A 24,714-nucleotide genomic window follows, 5' to 3' on the forward strand; every position below is an offset into this window, starting at 1 on the left:
TTTGCAGTTCTTGGTGTGTGCAAAGCTCTCCTCCAACATCACATTTCAATGAGTTGATTTTTCTCATATCTTCTTTTTTTGCTGACCAACTTTCACATCCATACATAGAGATTGGGAATACCATGGTCTGAATGATCCTGACCTCAGTGATACATCTTTGCATTTGAGGACCTTTTCTAGTTCTCTCACAGGTGCCCTCCCCAGTCCTAGCCTTCTTCTGATTCCTTGACTATTGTCTCCATTTTGGTTAATGACTGTGCCAAGCTATTGATAATCCTTGACCGGTTCAATGTCCTTGTTATCAAATTTAAAGTTCCATAAATCTTCTGTTGTCATTACTTTAGTCTTCTTGATGTTCAGCTGTATTCCTGCTTTTGCGCTTTCCTCTTTAACTTTCATCAGCATTCGTTTCAAATAATTCCTGGTTTCTGCTAGTAGTATGGTATCGTTTGCATATCTTAAATTATTGATATTTCTCCCTGCAATTTTCACACCTCCTTCATCTTGGTCCAATCCTGCTTTCTGTATGATACGTTCTGCGAATAGATTAAATAAATAGGGTGATAAAATACACCCCTGTCTCACACCCTTTCCAATGGGGAACCAGTCGGTTTCCCCATATTCTGTACTTACAATAGTCTCTTGTCCAGAGTATAGGTTGCGCATCAGGACAATCAAATGCTGTGGCACCCCCATTACTTCTAAAGCATTCCATAGTTTTTCATGATCATTCTACACAGTCAAAGACTTTGCTGTAATCTGTAAAGCACAGGGTGATTTTCTTCTGAAATTCCTTGGTCCGTTCCATTGTCCAACGTATGTTTGTGATACGATCTCTGGTATCTCTTCCCTTTCTGAATCCAGCTTGGACATCTGGCATTTGTCACTCCATATATGGTAAGAGCCTTTGTTGTAGAATCTTGAGCATTACTTTACTTGCATGGGATATTAAGGCAACAGTTCGATAATTACTGCATTCCCTGGGATCCCCTTTCTTTGGAATTGGGATGTATATTGAACGCTTCCAGTGTGTGGGCCATTGTTTAGTTTTCCATATTTGTGGACAAATTTTTGTCAATTTGGACAGATTCAGTCTCAGTAATAATAATAATAATAATAATAATAAATTTTATTTGTTGGTCGCCTATCTGTCCAGGTTAGTGGACACCCTAGGCGACTCACAATAATAGAGAGCAGTACATAATACAAAATAAAATACAAGCAAACACAATCATAATCCATTTAAAACCAATTTCTATTTAAAACCTTATAAAATGAATCCTCCCCAATCCCATCGGCCCGCCTGAACAGCCAGGTTTTTAAGGCTTGGCTTAGCTTGTAGCAGCTCTGTTGGTACTGTTCCTGGGTTACTTCAGTTTAATAAATTTATATCTGAACTTTTAGATAATTTCTCAAAGGCAGGGAAAAATAATACAGCAATTGAGCATTTAACAATGAGATACAACAAGCCTTTCAAGTAGAGACCTTATCCAGGTCTGCATCTGTGTTGGAATTATTTTCTAAGATGATTTTAAAGATTATCTTTTTAAAGATGTTTTGTTTCTAAGATGTTTTATAGATGTTTTATTGCTTGTTTGTCACCTTGGGCTCCTTCGGGGAGAAAGGGTGGGATATAAATTTAATAAATAAATATTAATAATAAAGTATTCCAATAAAACACAGAAAAGCAGTACAAACATAGATAATAAAAACCAACTACTGATAAAACAAGCAACCAAGCCCAACAGTAGAAAGGAAACCCACCAATTGAAAGCCTGCAGGATTGTGGTGTGTCAGAGCCCAATTGGCAGTGAATCCCAAAGCAGAGGGGCTGTCACACAGAATGGCCTCTGCATCGCATCCACCCGTTTCCCTACTCTTGTGACAGGCAAACAAGAAGGGCCTCTGCTGCTGACCTCAGGAAACAAACAAAGGATTTTTTTGCATCATTTGAGTTTAAACAAGAGTGGCACTCCACTTTTGTTCTCCTACTTCATCAGCAGCAAGGCTTCTAGGGCAGCCATCTTTGTGGCAGTTCTAATACAAATTCACCGTGTGTGTTTGCAATATGAACTCGGTGCTGATGCTGTAATGTCACAAAACCCAGTTCTCATCAATCTGTTTACATATTCTATTGGGTGGTACAGAAGGAAGGTGCTGCCGGTTGAAGAAGGCATGTGTGAGTATCTTCTCTTTTGATCTGGCTCCCTGACTTGCAGCCACAGGCAAGGCCTTCTCTTCTTATGGAAGCATCCACATGCAGATGGACTTCAAATAATACAAATATACTTTGTCAGTTTATTCATTTCATCTAGAGAAGAGGAAGCGAGATCCCATAGCACGGAAATCACACCAGTTGGCCTTCAGGTTACATATTAAAAGCAGCAGGTGGCAAGTTAATAACTGATGTGTTAATGAATTCGTGAAGCAGTCAACAGATAAGAAGCATGATGGTTGTGGAAGAAATCTGAACTGCACTTTGCAGGGCAGCTTGATGTAGTGGAGGAATCCTCATCTCTTTGGTTGAAACGGGAATAGTTTTGTTCGTCACAATAATAACTTCTGCAAACACAGCTGTGGGAATCTCTCCAGCAAGCAGTATCCCCGCTGAAATAATCTCCAGTAACATTGTTAAGCATACAAGGTCTCCTGTCTAACTCCAAATTTGGTATCTTGTAAACATTTTCTGACATGCAGACATACCTTAAGTATGGATCTGGCTTTAGAATCCAGCCATATAATCTTTTGTTTGCCTTTGTAATGCTGGGAACCTACAGGATGGGTAGGTCAGGTGTTCATATATAAAAATACAGAGGAATTGCTAGACAGATACATCTTGATAAGAGATGATTGCACTCTTTAAGTACCTGAAGGGCTGTCACATAGAGGAGGGTACAGATTTTTTCTCTGCTGCCCCAGAGGGTAGGACTAGGTCTAATAGTTTTAAGTTGCAGGAGCGTAGATTCAAATTGGACATTAGAAGGAACTTCTTGACAGTAAGGGCAGTTCGGCAATGGAACAGATTGCCTAGGGAGGTGGTGGGATCCCCTTCGCTGGATGTCTTCAAGCAGAGGCTGGACAGCTATCTGTGGGAGATGCTGTAGCTGTGGATTTCCTGCTGTGAGCAGGGGGTTGGACTCGATGGTGTACAAGGCCCCTTCTGTGAGAGGAAGGTAGTGTGGTGTAGCGGTTATAGGTTACAGGTCAGATCCCCCCTCAGCCACAAAACATACTATGACATTGGGCTACTCGCCATCTCTTAACCTACCTCACATGGAGACAGGAGAGAATAAAAGGAGTGGGTAGAGACTATATACAGTAGGGCCCCGCTTATACGGCGGGTTCCATTCTGGACCCCCGCCGTAAAGCGGAAAACGCCGTAAAGCGGAACCCCATTGACTTTAATGGGCCGCGTTGCATGAAAATGACGTGAAAACAGCGCAAAACGGCACAAAAGGGGGGAAAAACCCTTTAAAATTGAAAATGAAAGGCGCCGCATCAGCGGAACGCCGTAAAGCGGGGCCCTACTGTACATTGCCCTTGGATTCTTGGAGAAAAAGGATCAAATAAGCATTCAATATTTTTACAACTCATTCCATCTGTTTTAGCTGTAGAATACCTCCACAAGTCTGGGACTGTAGAATGTACCAACTCAGGCGGCCAGTTTCTTTCCACGACATAACATACTGAAATGGCAATTGTCTTAATAAAGCTCACTCTGCAAAAATCCTGTGAACTCTGCCAAGCATCCCTAATGCCCAACCACCACAGTGCTCTGCATGTTCGCTCCCTTAGCACTGAATTTGCTTTGGGCTGACTCTTGATTGTGCAATCCAAATTGTTGGACAGATACTTGATTGGCACCTGTTCAAGGAAAGATTTTGGAGTATGTTACATTTGGCATAAAAGAGCTTTATAGAGTTGCTTGAAGACAGGTGGAAGAGCTAAAATTTCATAAAATTGTGAACTAGCTTTTCTCTCTCACCAATGCTGGTCAGCTAATTACAGTCGTATATGGGCTTCTCCATTGCACAGGTTTGATTTACAGGCTAATCTCCATGAACTCTTTTATTCCTGCAAGCAGCCTTGTTCTGCCTTGTGTCACCTTTGCTAGGGCCACATTCACATCATACATTTATTCCACTATTATTCCACTTTAAACAATGCTGGCTTCTCCAAAAGAATCCTGGGAAGTATAGTTTGTGAAGGGTGCTGAGCGTTGTTAGGAGACCTCTATTCCCCTCAGAGAGCTACAATTCCTTAAGTGGTTTAACAATCAATCCCTCTTCCCAGGGAACTGGGAACTGCAGGTCTGTGAGGAAAATTGGGGTCTCCTCATAGCTCTCGGCACCCTTCACAAACTACACTTCCCAGGATTCTTTGAGGGAAGAAGCCATGACCGTTTAAAGAGGAATAATAGTGGAATAAATGCCTCTGCATTTTCTTTACTGCCAGCATTGTTAAAAAAAAATCCACCTTGCTCTCTTTCAGTGGGATGATGAAACGGACATGGCCAAATTGGAGGAATGTGTCAGATCCATTCAGATGGATGGTCTGGTTTGGGGAGTCTCCAAACTAGTCCCGGTGGGTTACGGCATCAAGAAACTCCAGATCCAGTGTGTGGTGGAAGATGACAAAGTTGGGACAGATATACTGGAGGAGGAGATCACCATGTTTGAAGACTACGTAAGTTCCCCAGAAGGGCTGTTATCTGGGCCTTTTTGGCCCAGTTACCCAGACTGCTTTGATGTATTTGCCAGTCTTGGGGTCTTCAGAAGGCTCCTTTTAAGAGTCTGCAGGCCTGGTGATGCCAAAACTCTTCTCATTTTGTTTTTTCTCCCTTTTGTCTTTCAGGTGCAGAGTGTTGACATAGCTGCTTTCAACAAGATCTAACAGCAAACCTTTACACTTTCTAAAGCTAATAAAAGGTCAAGAGTTGGCGAGCAGTGTCATGTGAGGGCCTCTTTCTTTAATCAGTGTGCTGGCTTTTCTGTTGTAGGAACTGGTGCTGATCTGAGAGACAGACTTTGTTTAGTTCGGCTCCCCCAGGGGTGCCTTTCTTATTTGTATGTGGTTGAACTTAAATGCTCATTGCCTGAAGAAAATGGAACTGGCCCTGTGGTGCTTCTTGTGCAAATCCAGTTGAGTTTGGAAGAGCAGCTGTGTTGTGCGCTGCCACCAGCTGGCCACATGCACGCCACCAACCAATAGCTGGCAACTTTGAGGTGGTTTGCATTTCCTTGTTTCATATGGCACAGCTCATGTACTGGAAATACACACACACATTCAAATGCACAGGCATAGGACAGGAAATGTCTGGCATAGCAGTCGAACATGTGAAAAGAATTTTAGGATTGTAGTCTGTTGCAAGCTGATCGTAAGTCAGCATTCTGTGGCTGCAAAAAGGGCCAATGCAGTTCTGGGCTGCATTCATAGAACCAAAATGTCAAGGTCATTCATGAGAAATAATAGTTCCACTTTAACCTGTGCTAGTTGGACCTCATCTGAAGCATAGTTCTGGCCCCTGCAGTTTAAGGAGGATATAGACAAATCTGAACCAGGTCAGAGGAAGGCTGTGAAGATGGTCAGTGGAAAGAATTGTTATCTAATCTTGATGGAGGAGGAGTCCTAACAAGTATGATCATGTGTACTTACTACATAATTTTACTTTTCTTTGGTGTGGGGACTCAAGACGGTGTACATGAGGTTTTCAGATGGTTTCCCATCCAGATACTGACCAGCCTCAGAACTGGTTAGTTTTGAGGTTTCTGCCGTTACATACATTCAGGCCATAGCAGGCTTGGGTCCATCTGTGATGTTTCTTCATAACAGCGTGCAGACTGCATTCTGCTCAAGCCTTGGCTGTAAACACAGGTTAGATCTTCAGCAAAAAGGGACATAAGTGAGAGGAGATGCAGATCTTCCCCTCCTGAATGGTGCATCTCTTATCAGTTAACAGTTCCACAAAATCCTCCTTGGGGGAAGAAACTGGAAAGGAAATGCTGGTCTGTGCATCAAGGCATGCTTTCCCAGTGATTGGGAGAGCTGAACCTGGGATATATTCAGTCAGAGTCCTAGTTCCTATGTCATGCTAAATCATAATTTAGTGCAGTGGCACCCAAAGTTCCCTGCCCCCATGGACCACTTGAAAATAGCCATGAATCTTGGTGGACCGCTTCATGATTTTTCTCCCTGTTGTAGCAGTTTTTTTTTTTCCAATTAATTTTTATTCAAATTTTCAAAATCAAGACAATACAAAAAGAAAAACACAAATTAAAACTAATACAATAAAAAAAAAACTAAAAAAAAACTATTGACTTCCGATTTGTCGTAGTTCAGCTATAGGTCTATAATATATAACAAGCCTGTCTCTTGATAAATTATAAAATCACCTTCCTCCAGCAGTTATCTTAGTTGGTATCAAATCTCATTAACATATCATTTTATTCTTCTACAAAAAGTCAAAGAGAAGTTTCTAATCCTTGAGATATATGTCCATCAATTTTTTTTCTAGATAGACATGTCAATTAATCCAACTCATCAAGTCTACTAAATCCAGTAATTTCAAATCGCTCTTCTTCCATTATCCGTGTTGATTCCATCTTCCATCTTTGCGCACCCAATAATCTTGCTGTCATAGTCATATAATAAGAGTCTGATAGGAATTTCCTTCATCACAAATATTTTCTTGCCATCATTTCCGAACGTATCACTGAAGTATTGTTGCAAAACCGCATCTCTGTTCCTCTTTTTTACAGAATGCACTAGCACATCTCTTGAAGGGTTTTTCATTGTCACAAACCAGGAATTAATTCTGTAAACTTTCTCCATTTCAAATTCCATCAAATCCTTCCAGTCCAAGAATTTTTTCGAACCGATGATATCTTTATCTCCAATCTCTTCACCAATTCCTTCAGGGACAGCGCTGAATTCCAAACAGTAATATTTGTCTCCAGGATCCATCACAGCCAGGAAATCCAAATCTTTTTCCAAGACCATATTTAATCCAATCTCCAGGGCTTGAACCTTCCCTTTAATTTTTCTTTCATCCTTTTTTGATTTTCCAGATTTATCTTTGTTCTCCTTTCTCATAGAATCCTGAATTTCTTTCAGCTCCTGTCTCATTTCACCAAATTCAATTTTCATCACATGTCTATTATTTCTCAGTTCTTGTTTTGTTAGCTTAATCCCATTCATTATTTTCTGAAACATATCTAAAGAGAAAGTCCCTTCTTGTACATCCATGATCTCAACCACCTTCTCGATTGTCATTCTTAAAACCAAAAAAACAAAACCCCTTCAATTTCCAATGTCCCAAGCAAAGAACAGTTTATTTCTTTATCCAGTTACAAAGGAGTTAATCTTTCAAGCCAGCTAACGTCACCTCTAGACAGCACGAACTGCCTTATCTCTTGTATGTCCGCAAGTGCAAAAATAACTTTAATTCACAGCCTCCAAATAATTAGTGGCAGGAAGAATGAGCAGATTCGTCAAAAAAAAAAAAAAGTAAACCGGAAAAAATAGTCCCAGACATATATTACTCAAAAGTCTTATAAATCAAAAAAAATTTTCTCTTTGAATTAGAAACCCCTCATCCGTTTGTAATCTTTATAATGCTGAATTCCATGCCAGCTTTTTGCAATAAAAATAAAGATAAGCTATTTCTATTTTCTTCCCCTTAGTTCCGTGAATAAAAGCGAAAGTTATGACTCACCCAGGGTTTCTTAATTGCTGGTTCTTTGACAAATCTCTTTAGCTATATTGATAACAAAATAATGAGAAAAGACGGGAGAATGCTTGCCTGTTAATCCGTTTTTCTTTGAAGAAAAAAAAAGTCTCACTTAATCAGTTGAGCTGGTTGGAAATCCTAGCTCCGTCCGAGCTGCTGGAAGACCTTCTTTCACAGAAAATTCTAATGAATTCCAGCCTCCAACAAACAACAAAGCTCTGTTGAAAATCTCTACGTTTCTTCCTTATCCGGAAGAAATTTTCCCCAGTCAAAAAGCCCTTCTGACTGGTTTTAAAACTGAAAAAGTTTCATCCAAGACGGGAGCCCGTCTTAGAGGCAGCACAGGCGGAGCGATCCTCCTGGGAAGTCTCCCTGTTGTAGCAGTTGTAATGTGCTGTTCTAGGTGCCATTTGATTTTTAATTGCATTTTTACAGACATACTGTGGGCCACCTGAATGAAGCTTGCTGTCCACAGGCCACAGTTTGGCAACCCCTGGTTCAGTGCAGCTTGCTCAAGTCTTCACACATTACCTGCTCTTCCCATACAGGCAGCAGAAGAACTTATTCAGCATTTAGTTTTGTTTTCACAATCTTGACTTGTGTCGTTTGAACCAGCCAACCCTGGTTTCAGAAAGTGGTCAGTTTCAAAACAAGCCAACTTCAAACCATGGCTTATTAAGTTGACTTGTTTGACTAACCAGAGTTTGTTTTAAATGTGTTCTAGTTCCTCTGCAGTGCTAAGCCCTGGATCTTCTGACAGTGGAACTAAACACTGTAGAAGTCCTCTTTTCAGCAACATGGGGAGGATGAAAGGGAAGGCGGAGCACTTGAGCCCCAAGCCTTGATGCCGCAGCATTCCAGCTTGTACATGTACCGCTAAACCATGGCGCAAACGTGACCTGAATAATCTTTATAGGTGAGCAAGGGTTTCATGTCTATTCCAGTTATCCTAGGAGGTGGCTTAAATGATGAATCGAATAAGTAAGTAAGGCTTTGGGGGGCCACAATAAATGCAGTTCTGTTGTGGTTATGATGTCTGTTCAGATCAGTTTTTCTAATGTCAAGCAGATTTAGAAATGCTGCTTCCCATGCTGAAAGAGTAGCCCCGTTGGCCTTAGCAACAGGAAGATGCATCTTGTTGTGGAATCTGCCCTACATCCCCACCCTAAAGTTCATGTTGCGGTAAGCTAGCTGGTATTAAGCTAAGATGTGCCAAGGCTGCCTTTACTGAGGTGCAGGAGAACTCTCACTCATGAAAGGACATAGTCCACTTATGCATAGAATTTGTTTCATCAGCACGCTTCTCATCTGGGCATTTGCATGGCAACAGTTATACGGTGTCTTAGGGCTGCTGAGTCAGATCCACATGAATAGATTAATCATGTCTGGGAACCAAGGAAGCAGTCGGCATCTGCTTGCATCTCATCAACAAATGCTTTTGGGGCTGCTGTTAGGAAACTTCTAAACTGCTTTTATTTCCAAGCTGCTGCTGCTGCTGTGTTGTGTCTTGCTGTACCACGTTGAAAAGACCAGGTGTTCTCATGGGGTCTCTAAGCCAGACAAGTTTTGTCTTCCTAAATTGTTAATTATCCCAGTAATAAAACTGGCCTAGCCTGATACTCACAGAAGGAACCATGTAATTCCATCTTTCTTCAAAATTTGAGAGAGGAATTAAGGATTTGAACATTTGGTAAGCTCCACGGGCCATGTTGTATTCACTTAATTAAGCAAACGCACCTCAATGTGAGTAAAGAAGTATGTGCAAGACTCAGGTCTGTACTATCAAGGAAGAAAGACACACTACTTCAGTCCTTTTAATGTTGCAGCCAGTGTGGTGTAGTGGTTAAGGTGAGGACTACAACCTGGGAGACCAGGGTTCGAATCCCCACATAGCCATGAAGTTCACTGGGTGACCTTGGGCCAGTCACTGCTTCTCAACCTCATGAAAACCCTCTTCACAGGGTCGCCATAAGTCGGAATCGACTTGAAGGCGGTACATTTCCATTTTCAATGCTGCAGGTCTAGGCTCTTACTCAGGTTCCGTGGCCCATCTAAGCAATAGGTGCCGTTTCTGTAGCCCACTTAGGCTACTAGGATGTGGTGACTCAACAAGGGTTTGTGCATTTGTCTATCTGGGCTCCTAGGCATGTGAATAGTCTAACCTGATTAGAAAGAAGCTATAGAGACAAAGTCCATTTAAAACACTAGCAAAATAAAAATGCCTTAGCTGTCCATGTACAACATGATCAATGATGGGGCAAGTTGAATGTCTTGGGAGACTTCCATGTTCATAGAGTGTTAGTGCTAGCCTCACGTACCTTGGCAGCATATGTTGATAGATATGCTCATGTGCAATGAGGAAAACAGCATTCTGTGTGAAAAGTGAATACCTGAAACATTCTGCACCAAGAGTGGTTTCTGAACACTCTTCAAGGGCTGTCCTGGGCTCTTTCTGGGAGGAAGGGAAGAATATAAATAAATAAATGAAGGTTGCCCCATGTAGTATGTGTTGCAATATAGCCAGGTAGTGACCAAGGAATGCATCACTGGCCAGATCTGGCTTCTCCAGGAAGGGACATCGCTGGAGTACCAGTCAAAACATCTGATGCTGTCTGAGCTAGATAGGCGCACTGCTGCATCCAGGAGCACCCATAAACATAAGAACATAAGAAGAGCCTGCTGGATCAGGCCAGTGGCCCACCTAGTCCAGCATCCTGTTCTCACAGTGGCCAACCAGGTGCCTGGGGGAAGCCCGCAAGCAGGACCCGAGTGCAAGAACACTCTCCCCTCCTGAGGCTTCCGGCAACTGGTTTTCAGAAGCATGCTGCCTCTGACTAGGGTGGCAGAGCACAGCCATCACGGCTAGTAGCCATTGATAGCCCTGTCCTGCATGTATTTGTCTAATCTTCTTTTAAAGCCATCCAAGCTGGTGGCCGTTACTGCATCTTGTGGGAGCAAATTCCATAGTTTAACTATGCGCTGAGTAAAGAAGTACTTCCTTTTGTCTGTCCTGACCTGGTTCTTCAGAGGGAGCACAATCCAATCTATAACAGATGGCATTTCCACTCTGACCAGTTTGCTTGCTGCCTGTCTGTGCCTCTGCTTTGTCTGGGTTATGCCTCAGCTTGCTAGCCCACATCTGTGCTATTATTTTGCCTGGACAATTGTTCAAGAGTCTCAGCGCCCTCTGTGAGTACGAAGGGTTGGTTGTGTCCAACATATTTGAAGTTGTGATAAGCATAGTTCGCAGCTCTGCAATGAGTGAGGATGATAGGGTTACAAGCTGAAGGCTCAGGTGCTGGTATGCTCTCAGCAAGATCCGAAATAGCAGGGAAAGGCTTTGCCCACAAGAGTGCAAGACCTTTCCATGTCCACAGCGTTACGTTTGTCAAAATGTAACCCAGTCATGTGAATTAATTTTTAAAAGCCAGCTTCCAGTTTCTTATGTGACCACAAATTTATAGGGCTATGCAAGTAACAATGTGAAAGTTGGACAGTTGAAAAAAGCGGATAAGAGAAAAATCAACTCATTTGAAATGCAGCGTTGGAGGAGAGCTTTGCAGGTACCACGGACCGTGAAAAAGACAAATATTTGGGTGCCAGAACAAATTAAACCAGAACTATCACTAGAAGTTTAAATGATGAAACTGAGGTTATCTTACTTTGGACACATCATGAGAAGACTGAATTCACTAGAAAAGACAATAATGCTGGGAAAAACAGAAGGGAGTAGGAAAACAGGAAGGCCAAACAAGAGATGGATTGATTCCATCAAGGAAGCCACAGACCTGAACTTACAAGATCTGAACAGGGTAGTTCACGACAGATGCTGTTGGAGGTCACTGATTCAGAGGGTCGCCATAAGTCGTAATTGACTTGAAGGCACATAACAGCAACAAAGGGAACTGCCTTATTCCAGATCAGATCATTGGTCCATCTAGATTAGTATTGTCTACACTGACCGGCAGTGGCTTTCCAGGGTTTCAGGCAGGGGACATTGCCAGCCCTACCTGGAAGCACCAGGAACTGAACCTGGAATATACAATGATACCCAACAGATGCTCTTGGAGGTTGCTGATTCATAGGGTCGCCATAAGTCGTAATCTACTTGAAGGCACATAACAAATGGAGGTAACAGCAAGACTGATTCTCAATGACTTGGGGGGGGGGATGTTTAATCTCCCATTCTGCTGTGGCCCCGTTATTTTTTTGAGACTGAGTGCTGCATTGCCTTGTGGGCAACCTACTGAGGTCCACCTCGCGGGGGTGGAGCGTGCAGACAAAAGTGGGCGGAGCAGCGACTAAATTTTACCAATGAACTCTCGTCTGTTTATGCCCATTGCGTGCTTTACATATGAAGCAAGACGCGCAGCCATTTAAAGCCACTCCCTTAAGTCCAGAGTCGCAAAGGGGATGGGAGAATGCCCTTGCGCTCAGGCTTCCCACTGGGGCGCCTGGTTGGCCACTATCAGAACAGGATGTGTGCCTGATCCACCAACAGGGCTCTTCTTACGTTTTTACGACCTGGATGGAATCCTGCACTGCCCTCTCGGGCTGTAGGCATTTTTCCGGGGTGGGGGCTGGCAAAGTAAAACAGTGAAAGGTGGGAGCAGAGAAAAAGAGGGAGAATAGGCGCATTTGCCCCATACATTGCAAACACTAGAAATTTACTTTAAAAAATATTAATGACAGTGAGGAATCTGGGGGCGGGGTTTGTGTCCATGGGTCGTGAGGCAAGTGCTCCCCCGCCCCCAGGCACACCCGCCTGGATCCTGCAAGACCGAGGAGGCACCAAGTGCAGCCCTTTCGCCGGCTCCTTTCCAAGGCCGCTCTTGGCTCGGCTGAGCAGCTCCAGGGCGCCGCCGCTGGCATACATGTCCCAGGTGCCTTTGGGCGAAGGCGGCACCTCTCCTCCTCCCCGCCCCGGGCTGCCCCCTTTGCACGTGGGGCCCCGAGGAGCCTGGCCCCAGCGTGCCAAGGGGGCGCAGAGAGTGGAGGGCGAGCGCGCGCGCGCCATGGAGGAGCCGGGCGAGGGCGCCAGGCAGCCCCAGGAACAGCAACTGCAGCGGCGGGGCGGCGGCGGCGGCTCCTCTCTGGCGCTGCTCACCGACCTCTACCAGTTCACCATGGCTTACGGCTACTGGCGAGCCGGGCGGCACCGGGAGCCGGCCGCCTTCGAACTCTTCTTCCGCCGCTGCCCGTTCCGGGGCGGCTTCGCCCTCAGCGCCGGCCTGGGCGAGTGCCTCACTTTCCTGCGCGCCTTCCGCTTCTCCCAAGCAGGTGAGCGGGCGCGACGCTTTAGCAAAATCAAATCAACAAGGGGGGGTCGCTCCATCTCAGGCGGCCGGAGAAGAGCAGGCCACTCTGCACATGGCCAGAGGTCCTGCCTTCCCAAGCAGCCGGCCAGCCACGCAGCTGACCTTTGAGCTAGTAGATGGAAAGGAGGAAAACCAGCTTCCAGGGCTCCTTCTTAATATTTATTTATTTATTTGTTACACTTCTATACCGCCCCATAGCCGAAGCTCTCTGGGCGGTTTACGGCAATCAAAAACATTAAAACAAATACACAATTTAAAAACAATTTAAAACACAATTTTAAAATTCAAAACAATTTAAAAACAATTTAAAAACACATGCTAAAATGCCTGGGAGAAGAGGAAAGTCTTGACCTGGCGCTGAAAGGACAACAGTGTTGGCGCCAGGCGCACCTCGTCAAAACAATCATTCCATAATTTGGGGGCCACCACTGAGAAGGCCCTCTCCCTTGTTGCCACCCTCCGAGCTTACCTTGGAGTAGGCACCCGGAGGAGGGCCTTTGATCTTGAACATAGTGTATGGGTGGGTTCGTATCTTGAGACGCGTTCCAATAGTAATAATGCTAATGCTAATTCTTAAATAAGTCGTAGGCTTCTCTGAGTGCAATATTCCAAGCGATCAGAAATAGTTGTATCCTCCTCAGAGGAGAACAACTGAAATGAATGGGCCTGAGTTTGTCATGTCTTTTATTGTTTAGCCCTACTCTTTCATAATAGAAATTTAACTAACACAGCTAAAATTCTGCAAACTGAATTAACTAAGAATAGCCTGACATTAAAAAACAAACAAAAAACTGTTGCAGTGTTAATGGTGTAGACTAAAAATAATGGCATCAGATGTTTTTTGGGATGTGTGGGGCGTGTGGGCCCCCCTCCCTTCCTATTTGCAAGAGGAACACACCAAGTTTCCGGCTTTAGGTGCCATTCAGTTTAGTACGTATTTGAGATATGGTTGCACACATCCCAGTCTCTGAGCAGAGCAGAGGAAGACTCCAGAGGATCCAGCGCTTGCCCGGGTTTGGTTTCCTTGGAACGAAGTCGCTGGAGGCTGTGGTGTCTTTCTTATAAGATGTATGGTTTTTATTTACACATATATGCAACCGTGGGGAAGGTCCATAGCTCATGGATAGAACATCTGCCTTGTATGCAGAAGGTTGCAGGTTCAATCCCTGGCCTCTCCCAAGTGCCTGAAACCCCACAGAGCTGCTGCCAGTCAGTGTTGTCAATACTGACCTACATGGACCAATAGCCTGGCTCAGGGTAAGGCAGGTTCCTATGTTCCTAACCTGAATGTAAGATGGAAGAACCCACAGAATCAACACTCCAACAGCTCTTGCTTCTCCAAGAGGTTTCCAGGGAGGCTTCCCAAAGCCACGGCTTTGGATTCACCACAGAGAGCAAGTCAAACCCTGGAAAACTGGTAGAAAGTATTATTAAAGCTAGATTAACTAAGCACATAGAAGAACAAGCCTTGCTGAAGCAGAGCCAGCATGGCTTCTGCAAGGGAAAGTCCTGTCTCAGTAACCTATTAGAATTCTTTGAGAGTGTCAACAAGCATATAGATAGAGGTGATCCAGTGGACATAGTGTACTTAGACTTTCAAAAAGCGTTTGACAAGGTACCTCACCAAAGGCTTCTGAGGAAGCTTAGCAGTCATGGAATAAGAGGAGAGGTCCTCTTGTGGATAAGAAATTGGTTAAGAAGCAGAAAGCAGAGAGTAGGAATAAACGGACAGTTCTCCCAATGGAGGGCTGTAGAAAGTGGAGTCCCTCAAGGATCGGTATTGGGACCTGTACTTTTCAACTTGTTCATTAATGACCTAGAATTAGGAGTGAGCAGTGAAGTGGCCAAGTTTGCTGATGACACTAAATTGTTCAGGGTTGTTAAAACAAAAAGGGATTGCGAAGAGCTCCAAAAAGACCTCTCCAAACTGAGTGAATGGGCAGAAAAATGGCAAATGCAATTCAATATAAACAAGTGTAAAATTATGCATATTGGAGCAAAAAATCTTAATTTCACATATATGCTCATGGGGTCTGAACTGGCGGTGACCGACCAGGAGAGAGACCTCGGGGTTGTAGTGGACAGCATGATGAAAATGTCGACCCAGTGTGCGGCAGCTGTGAAAAAGGCAAATTCCATGCTAGGGATAATTAGGAAAGGTATTGAAAATAAAACAGCCGATATCATAATGCCGTTGTATAAATCTATGGTGCGGCCGCATTTGGAATACTGTGTACAGTTCTGGTCGCCTCATCTCAAAAAGGATATTATAGAGTTGGAAAAGGTTCAGAAGAGGGCAACCAGAATGATCAAGGGGATGGAGCGACTCCCTTACGAGGAAAGGTTGCAGCATTTGGGGCTTTTTAGTTTAGAGAAAAGGCGGGTCAGAGGAGACATGATAGAAGTGTATAAAATTATGCATGGCATTGAGAAAGTGGATAGAGAAAAGTTCTTCTCCCTCTCATAATACTAGAACTCGTGGACATTCAAAGAAGCTGAATGTTGGAAGATTCAGGACAGACAAAAGGAAGTACTTCTTTACTCAGCGCATAGTTAAACTATGGAATTTGCTCCCACAAGACGCAGTAATGGCCACCAGCTTGGACGGCTTTAAAAGAAGATTAGACAAATTCATGGAGGACAGGGCTATCAATGGCTACTAGCCATGATGGCTGTGCTCTGCCACCCTAGTCAGAGGCAGCATGCTTCTGAAAACCAGTTGCCGGAAGCCTCAGGAGGGGAGAGTGTTCTTGCACTCGGGTCCTGCTTGCGGGCTTCCCCCAGGCACCTGGTTGGCCACTGTGAGAACAGGATGCTGGACTAGATGGGCCACTGGCCTGATCCAGCAGGCTCTTCTTATGTTCTTATGTTCTTAACCTCTGTGTCGTCCCAGCTCCAGGCCAGACTGGCAAAGCCTTATTCCTGGGCTAGTTTTCTGCCTACCAGATGACCTCCAGGCAGGTGATGGGGGGGATACCCCCTCCTGAAAGAGCATCACTGGCCACTTGTTCCTATGGCAACATGGCCAGTTTTTTTAGTCACGCAGACAGGATGCTTCACAGACTAGGCCAGAGCCATTATCTTAACAAAGAGACTGGTTTGACTAGTTCAGTGGCGCCCTCTGCTAAAGATCCCAGCCTTGCAGATGCAGCATTACAGGCTTGGAGGGGACCCAAAGACATCATGCAGACCACCCTCCCAATCCTATAACACTGTTGTACACCCACTTCCTCTCTTGTCTGCCCAGCTTTGGGGTGGAGAGTGGTGCAGAGGAGATAAGAACTGGACTCAATCTTCCTCAGATTCCTGTTGTGTGAGGGATGGTTAGGGTTCCTGACTACCCAGAGGTGCATTTCCTTCTCATAATTTTCAGAGCTCTGTGCTAGCATTGAACGCCAGGCCCTGAATTTGAATTCCTGCTGGCCCCTGCAAAGTCCACTTTTTAACCTTCCTAATTGTGAAGTTCAAAGAAGGTGGTTAAACTGCTTTGAAGAGAGATGAATTTGTGTTTAGTGAACATATGAATGTGCTTCTGGTGTTGGACTATGCAGTCTTCTTGGGTTACACAGAATTGTTCTTCAGAGTGCAAAGGAAGCTAATCCTCAGCTGTGTTGAGCAACCTAGCTATGTCTCCATCTACTCTTCCCATAGCTTGGCCCTCTTTTCAAGTCTTACTTAAAAACCCCATGTAACTCAAAAGGCTACATATTTTCATACCACATACACATACTAGCCATGATGGCTGTGCTCTGCCACCCTAGTCAGAGGCAGCATGCTTCTGAAAACCAGTTGCCGGAAGTCTCAGGAGGGGAGAGTGTTCTTGCACTCGGGTCCTGCTTGTGGGCTTCCCCCAGGCACCTGGTTGGCCACTGTGAGAACAGGATGCTGGACTAGGTGGGCCACTGGCCTGATCCAGCAGGCTCTTATGTTCTTAGGAGCTGATCTTGTAAAAGAGCGCTTGTACCAATTGTTTGTGCCTCTCATTCTGTGGAAGCTTCACTGCAGAGAGTAAATCCATGTAGAATTTAGGGGGGCAAAGTGTGGGTGAAGGTATTTATTTTGATAGCATCATCAGTGTGCATGGTGCTTTGAAGAGTACAAGAGGGTAAGTCCCTGCCCTAAGGAGCATACAATCTAAAATTTGATACAAGGGAAACAACACAGGAATGGGGGGGGGGAAGGTGGAGGGACAGATAAATAAGGAAAGAAATACACACCCGTTATGTGCAGTTAGGCTTACTTGCAGCAGAGCATGACAGTTATGAGGTTGTGCCAAAGGCTGGAAAGTAAGAGAGATGGTATCACATGCAAGTGTTCTGAGAGTCAGTTCCAAGCATAAGGAGCAGCAAAGGCGAAATGGCAGAATTCTTTGAAGGATAATATATTTTAAGTAGAAGAGCCCTGCTGGCTCATCTAGTCCTGTTCTCACAGTGGCCAACCAGGTGCCTCTGGGATGCCCGTAAGCAGGACCTCAGTTCAACAGCACTCTCCTCACTTGTGATTCCCAGCAACGGATATACAGCGGCATGCAACGTTTGTTGAAATTTTATGAGAGTTGCAGCACAATCCTAACCATGTCTTCTCAGAAGTTAGTCATGTTTTATTTATTTATTTATTGCATTTGTATACCACCCCGAAGCTCTCTGGGCTGTTTACAACAATTAAAAACATTAAAAACAAATACACAAATTTAAAAACGCATGCGAAAATGAGAAGAGGAAAGTCTTAACCTGGTGCCGAAAAGGTGACAGTGATGAAGTCAGTGGGGATTGTTCCCAGGTAAGTGGGGTTAGGACTGCAGCCTAAGATTGCAGTCCTATATACACTTAATTCTAAGTACTTACTTGCAGGATTGCCCTGTTCAATTGTTCATTATTCAGCTCACTCACATTTAGGTTGCGATCCTGAGCCTACTTGCATGGGAATAAATTCCATTGAACATAACAGGGTTTACTTCTGAACTAAACATGCTCAGCATTGCACTGTTGTTTGCTTAAAACTAAACGTCATGGGGAAACAATATCACAACATATCTGCTAGGCAGTACCTAAAACTTTACAAATGCACTCAAGGTAAGTCCAAAGAACCCATAATATAATGAGGAAAGGAAGTAGCACTTCAGGAGGTCATTGGGGTATAAGAGATGGTCACCAGGACAAGTGTGCAACACAGGCTTGTAGCAGCATTCTGCCATACAGAGTTATCTTGACTAGGTGCTTGTGTCTACTATTTCCATACAGGGCACTCTTGTAGGTTATACGCTTAAGCCACATTTTACCATGGGCTGTAAATCGCTCAAAACAATTAATGTGGCCTGATGGGATTTGTGTTCGGGAGGAAGGGTGGGATATAAATTCCATAAATAAAAAGAAATGAAACTTTCTTCAGTTACATTTTGGCTTCACATACACAATTGTAAGTGAACGTTATTGTCTTGCCATCCAGACACACCATTTTATTATGTGCTTTCACGTAGATTTCAACTTATGGCGACTCTATGAATCAGCGACCTCCAATAGCATCTGTCATGAACCACCCTGTTCAGATCTTGTAAGTTCAGGTCTGTGGCTTCCTTTATGGAATCAATCCATCTCTTGTTTGGCCTTCCTCTTTTTCTACTCCCTTCTGTTTTTCCCAGCATTATTGTCTTTTGTCAATAATGATATGATAATAATAGAGAAGACTGTAATGCTGCGGAAAACAGAAGGGAGTAGAAAAAGAGGAAGGCCAAACAAGAGATGGGTTGATTCCATAAAGGAAGCCACAGACCTGAACTTACAAGGTCTGAACAGGGTGGTTCATGACAGATGCTATTGGAGGTCGCTGATTCATAGAGTCGCCATAAGTTGAAATCTACTTGAAGGCACATAACAACAACATTGTCTTTTGTAGTGAATCATGTCTTCTCATTATGTGTCCAAACTGTGATAACCTCGGTTTCGTCATTTTAACTTCTAGTGGTAGTTCTGGTTTAATTTGTTCTAACACCCAATTATTTGTCTTTTTCGCAAGCCATGGTATGCGCAAAGCTCTCCTCCAGCACCACATTTCAAATGAGTTGATTTTTCTCTTATCCGCTTTTTTCACTCTCCAACTTTCACATCCATACATAGAGATCGGAAATACCATGATCTGAATGATCCTGACTTTGGTGTTCAGTGATGCATCTTTGCATTTGAGGACCTTTTCTAGTTCTCACATAGCTGCCCTCCCCAGTCCTAGCCTTCCTCTGATTTCTTGGTCTCAAAAACAGCAACCACAAATTGCCTAAAAGCTTTCCTCAAAGTATGGAATGTAATTTTTTTTAAATACTGTGACGGATCATGGCCCAACAATGTCGTCGTGGGCAATAGGAAGCTGCCTTATGTTGAGTCACACCCTTGAGCTATCTAGCTCCATACTGTGTACACAGACAGTCAGTGGCTCCCCAGGATTTCAGGTGTGCCTCTCTAGGTGTGGGTCTCTTCTCCAGGATTCCAGGTGTGGGAACTGAACCAGGGAGCTGTTGCATGCAAAGCATGCACTTTGTACGTCCTCTGTGTCCACTGGCCAGGCCTACTGCAAATCCCTATTATAGGTTTGGTCTGTAAACCTTTTCCGGTCTTGTGCTCTACTCTGGTCAGCTTGTCTACAGTTAGTTCATAGTATAGTAATATTTTTTGCATTACTTAATGCAGTAGTTTTTAATGGGTAGAAACAATAAATAATGTTTGCTGGGTGACCTTGGGCCAGTCACTGTCTCTCAGTCTAACCTGCCTTGCAGGGTTGTTGTAAGGATAAAATCGGGAGGAGAAGAACCATGTTTGTATGCCACCTTGAGCTCCTTACAGGAAAAGTGGAATATAAATACATAATGCTTACAACTTATATAGTGCTTTTAAATGTTCAAAGTGCTTCATATGCATGAAATCCTTACAACACTCCTGTGAGACTTTAAGGTCTCGTGAGATATCATCCCCATATTGCAGGTGGAGGCACTGAGGCTGAGAGAATGTGGCTTGCCCAAGCCTGTCTCGTATGTTTATGGCAGAGGTGAGATTCAAACTGGGGGGCTACCGGATTTATAGCTAAGTCGTCTGACCACTGTGCTGCACCGGCCCCTGGAGGGTGAGAGTGAGAAATGGATATCGTGGTCAGCGGTGGTATTGACAGCTCCGTAGAGCAAGGATGAGTGAGCGCCTGGAGAGGGAAAACACTGCGATGGGTTTTGAAAGTCGCTGTAAATGAAATCAGAGCCACAAAGAAAGTGAATGTTGAGAACTAGACACAGTCGTCTCCGTCTACACCTTGGCGGATTCTGCTCAGGCGTGTCATCTGGCTAAGCTACGCTTGGAATTGCCGAGGGCCTTTAGATCTGGAGTTGTGATGGTACCAGGCTTGACCCTGGTGTCGCCAGTTAGCAGGGAGGTTCTCGGGGCTGGGAAAAGCCCCTTGGGGAACTGTGTTTGTGAGTGGGTAGGGGTCCCCTTGAGGAGGGAGGCGTGGAACAGAGGGTGCAAGAAACGGTACAAGGGACGATAGGATCATGAAATCCACCTCTGCATGACAGCCAAGGCCTGGGTTGGTTGAATGCCCTGTATAATCATTCATTCATTAGGTTTCTTCCTTACCCTCTACCACAGTTTCCAGGATGGGGTACTCGAATATAAAAATACAGTATTAAAATGAATTAAAGCAATTAGCAGAGGATTCAGATAGGCTATTGGGAGGAAGGCAGTGGCGACTGTCCTCCATCTTCCGCATTTGAGATAACTACTTTTCCTTCCCTCTAATGATATTCCCTTGTGAGTGGTTTAGAAAGGGTCAAGATGTTCTGTTCCTCTGCTAATGGATCAATTGGATTAAGAGCCCCAATCTTCACAGGCTGTATATGCACTTGACTGGGTACAGGATTATTTCCATGCTCTGCTGTGGAACAAAATGCCTGGGGCCTAGGTTTTTTTTGCAGAGGGGCGGGTAGAAGATGAAATAAAATCTTATCGGTGAGCATTTTAGGTTGTTTTGTTCTTGCTTTTACACTTGTTCTTAATTTTTTGTTTTTGAAAGTCGCTTTGAGTCTACTTTATGAGAAAATGACTAATAAATATAGACCATAATCATAATAAATTTTTCATAAGACATTTGAGAAAAAAACTACAGGGGATACATACGGGCCTCGATCATGAACCAATGATCTGATCTGGTATGAAGCCATTTCATATAGATGTACAGGCAGGGAATTTCCCCAAGAAACAAAAGGAAATCCAGTCTAGTCCCCTGCCGCCACCCCCCACCCACCCCACCCTCGGATACCCCATCCATGCAACTCTCCCACTCAGTCCAGTCCTGCCACAAGCAGCAGTAAAGGTTTCACGGAAGCAATATGTTGGGCATAGGGGACATTTGTCCCAGAGCTAGTTGCAGATGAGAAGATTCAAACCCATCAAACATGATGCAAGTGGAACATGGAGGAACTGGAGGAGGGGCTTAGGTAGGAGTTCAGAAACTGTTAGGCAGGCCATGTCCACAGCCAGGCAGATGAGAGAGTAATGTGACTGCCATCTCAGAAGCAGGCATCGAGGGACTCTCCTAAGAAGGCACAATTCGAATCGAGAGTTTTATTTGGTTCCTTTCAGAACAAATATCCTGTCCCAGCTGAAATACAGCAATTGCATGCAAAACTAAAACATTTACACAGGGCTAAACAGATGTGTCTAGTTTTATTGTTGAACAGCAGCCATGGGGATGGGTTGGGGATAGTTTAACTCTCCTACAGCTGCAGTCCCCATGAAAATCAGTTCCCCAAAGTTAAGGACATTGGAAGTGCCCTACAGCTGGATCAGGCCATTGGCACCATCCTGGTCTTTTCACAATGGCCACCCAGATGACCCAATGGAAAGCCAAGAGAGAGGATCTGACCTCAAAAGCTCCCTCTCCACCTGCTATTCCCAGCAACTGGTCTTCAGACACAGACTGCCTGCAACGGTGGAGGCAGAATGTAGCCATCGTGGGTAGTAGCAAATGGCAGTCTGACCTAGGAGGGAGGCTACTGTTGGGGTCCTGGGTTCCATAGCAGCTTCAGGATGAGGGGATTTTCACCTGGGCCACAGCATGTGGGAAAGGGTGAACCCCCTTTCGTACAGTTTGTGGTCCTGATCTTCTCTCTCTTTTCCAGTAACAGTCTGACATTTTCTATTTCGCAGATTGCATGCTTGGGTGGAACAGTGCCAGAGTTTGAAGCACTTCCCTGGCCTGTGCAGCTATTTCCTGATGTCTGAATTCTTCCAGGGTTGCTGGCACCTTTCCCTGCTAACCTTTGATCACTGATGTGTGGGGGACGGGGGCACGGAGGGGGGCCATTAGAATCTACCAGATAGATGCTGTCTGTAAGTTTCCACCATGTGAAATACACACGGAGGCCATAAAACTTGGATGGGTGGGGGGGATGCCAAGAGCAAAGGGATAGATCTGTGCTTGATGGAAGTTTAAGGTGTGGGAGACAGGAAGGCTTTCGAGCCGCTGCCATCATTGCAGTCGGCTGCCGAGCTGACGCAGGTGAGTTGTTAGTTTGGTTTGATGTGCTGATCTGTAGGACTGCAGCTGTGATATTGACACTTGCCTCTTTGGTTACTCTCTGGGGAATGCCAACACTGGGTAGTATTCAGCGCTAGTCATACTCAAAGTAGATCTGGAAGTTAATAAACATGACTAACATGGGCTCATTGATTGCAGTGGGTCTACTCTGAGGAAGACTAGGTTTGGATATAACCTAATGTCTCCCACAAAAGAATCAGAAAGGACCTAGTTTCTATTGTGAGCTTTTACGGGTCACGATAGGGACTAGAGTTTCTCTTCCTCTCTATAAGATTTCACACAGCACAGTTAAAATGTTGGAACTGGGTCCCACAACAGGCAGTGAATCCACTGACTTGGACGCTTTTAAAAGTGGAACAGACATAAGGCTATCAAACCAACGGCTTCTAGTCATGATGGCAATACACTAATATCAAGGATTAGAGGCTGCTATACCTGTTGCTGCGGGACACGAGTGGCAGAATGCTGTTGCTCTCAGGTCCTACTTCTGGGCTTCCCATTGGGGCATCTGGTTGGCCACTTGCGAGAACAAAATGCTGGACTAGATGGGCCCCCTTTGGCCTGATCCATCAGCCAGGTGCTTCTGATGTTCTTATTCTGAGTTGAATGCACAGTGCCCAGATCTAAGTCAACCAGGAGAGTGCCTGGCATTGTGAGGAATGGGCAGAATGGATCTGCAGGGCGGGGGTGCCGGTGTGTTCTATACTGTGCACAGACACCCTGAATTGTCAGTACTGCATGGGCTGCTTGCAGAGGAACAAATGAGCGAGTCAGTCCTCACACCGAAGAAATGGCAAGGCTGCGTGCGTCTACACAGCTGCCGAGTTCCTGTGCTTTTACCTCCTGTGACCCTTATCTAATACTGTGTCTTTATTGCAGTGGTAAAATCCTGGCAACCTCTTCCTCTATTAAAGCCATCAAATCACATCTCTTTAAGTTAATCTGGAATACCCCTAAAAATGAAACTGATATGTGTGGCCTCATTTTCCAAACTGTCGGTACCAGTTCAAGAGCACTTGTGCAATTTTGACCCCCCCATTATAATATGCTTTATGCATCTCTGCTATGTGTTTCTCCCCCCCTTTTTTAAAAACCCTCTTTGTATTTCTGTTTGCTGCTTCATCCATCTCTTTATTGTTTCAAGTTCATGTTCAAACTTGGTGCTAGATTCCTTGTATCATCTTGTGGGCTGTCCAGCTTCAGCTCTTGCGTGTGATGCACCCCAATTCGTGTAAGCTAGATTGTGGGTCTTCCATATCAACATGGAGACTCCTTTCTGTTCGCCCTTGATGGTGGTGTTACTTGTTTTATTTTGTCAACTGCAACCACTTTGTGTCCCAGTGGCTCCCTGTACAATGAGATTTCCTTTCTGGGCATATGACTCAGCTGGGATTTGTTCTGCTGCTGGTTGCCTCAGATCTAAGCTTGAGTTTGTGATTTAGGCTGTTGTTGCTAACAAAGGACAGGACTACCATTGAATAAAAATAATGATGGTTAGGTTTTGTGAACAGAACAAATGAAGAAATGTAGACCTAGTGAACCCAGGGCTTCTGCTGGAATTGCTGAAAGTATTGGAGGAGTACGGGGTGGAAGGTTTGTTCTGTATGCGTTTCGGGCATCTGATGGCCCTCATCCTGTTGAACCATTTATTTATTTGTCACTTTTTACAATAAGAGTCTCAAAGTGAATTCACAAGAAATTAAAGATACCATAAATAACAAATAAATCTCATTAGTACAAAAAGTGTTCATTCACAACCAAAATGGAAAATATCCTTCCTCGCCCAACTAAAAGATGAGCGCCAAACCCATAATGGCTAAAGAGCCAAACCATATTAAAGTCCAAATGCCTCAGAGAATAGGAATGTCTTCACTTGTCACCAAGAAGTTGACAATGTTGCCACCAGGTGAACTCCCTGGGGAGAGCACGCTAGAGCCGGGGGGGGGGGGGGAACCACTGAAAAGGACTTTGGAGGTGGCACATGGAGAAGGACCTCCAGTGACAATTGTAGAGTCCAGGTCAGGTCATATGAGGTGAGGTGGTCCTTGAAATATTGGGATCCTAATCCATGTATGGCTTTATAGGCCAAAAGTG

General features: G+C 44.5%; 2 protein-coding genes across 5 annotated transcripts in view; both read left to right on the forward strand.

Moving 5' to 3' along the window:
• The window catches only part of EEF1D (eukaryotic translation elongation factor 1 delta), a 29,827-nt gene extending 24,881 nt beyond the window's left edge, over positions 1-4,946 (forward strand). For all 4 annotated transcript variants that reach the window (XM_061607099.1, XM_061607100.1, XM_061607101.1 and 1 more), the window contains 2 exons: positions 4,492-4,686; positions 4,855-4,946. In XM_061607099.1, the coding sequence (XP_061463083.1) occupies positions 4,492-4,686; positions 4,855-4,893 (234 nt within the window). In that variant the 3' untranslated portion in view covers positions 4,894-4,946. The remainder of the gene's footprint in view (positions 1-4,491; positions 4,687-4,854) is intronic.
• Positions 4,947-12,217: 7,271 nt separating this feature from the next.
• Positions 12,218-24,714, forward strand: part of NAPRT (nicotinate phosphoribosyltransferase) — a 42,485-nt gene continuing 29,988 nt past the window's right edge. Inside the window, exon 1 of the mRNA XM_061607098.1 lies at positions 12,218-13,009. Within this exon, the coding sequence (XP_061463082.1) occupies positions 12,415-13,009 (595 nt within the window). The 5' untranslated portion in view covers positions 12,218-12,414. The remainder of the gene's footprint in view (positions 13,010-24,714) is intronic.

The sequence above is a fragment of the Rhineura floridana genome, chromosome 1 (assembly GCF_030035675.1).
Source record: "Rhineura floridana isolate rRhiFlo1 chromosome 1, rRhiFlo1.hap2, whole genome shotgun sequence".
NCBI lineage: Eukaryota > Metazoa > Chordata > Lepidosauria > Squamata > Rhineuridae > Rhineura > Rhineura floridana.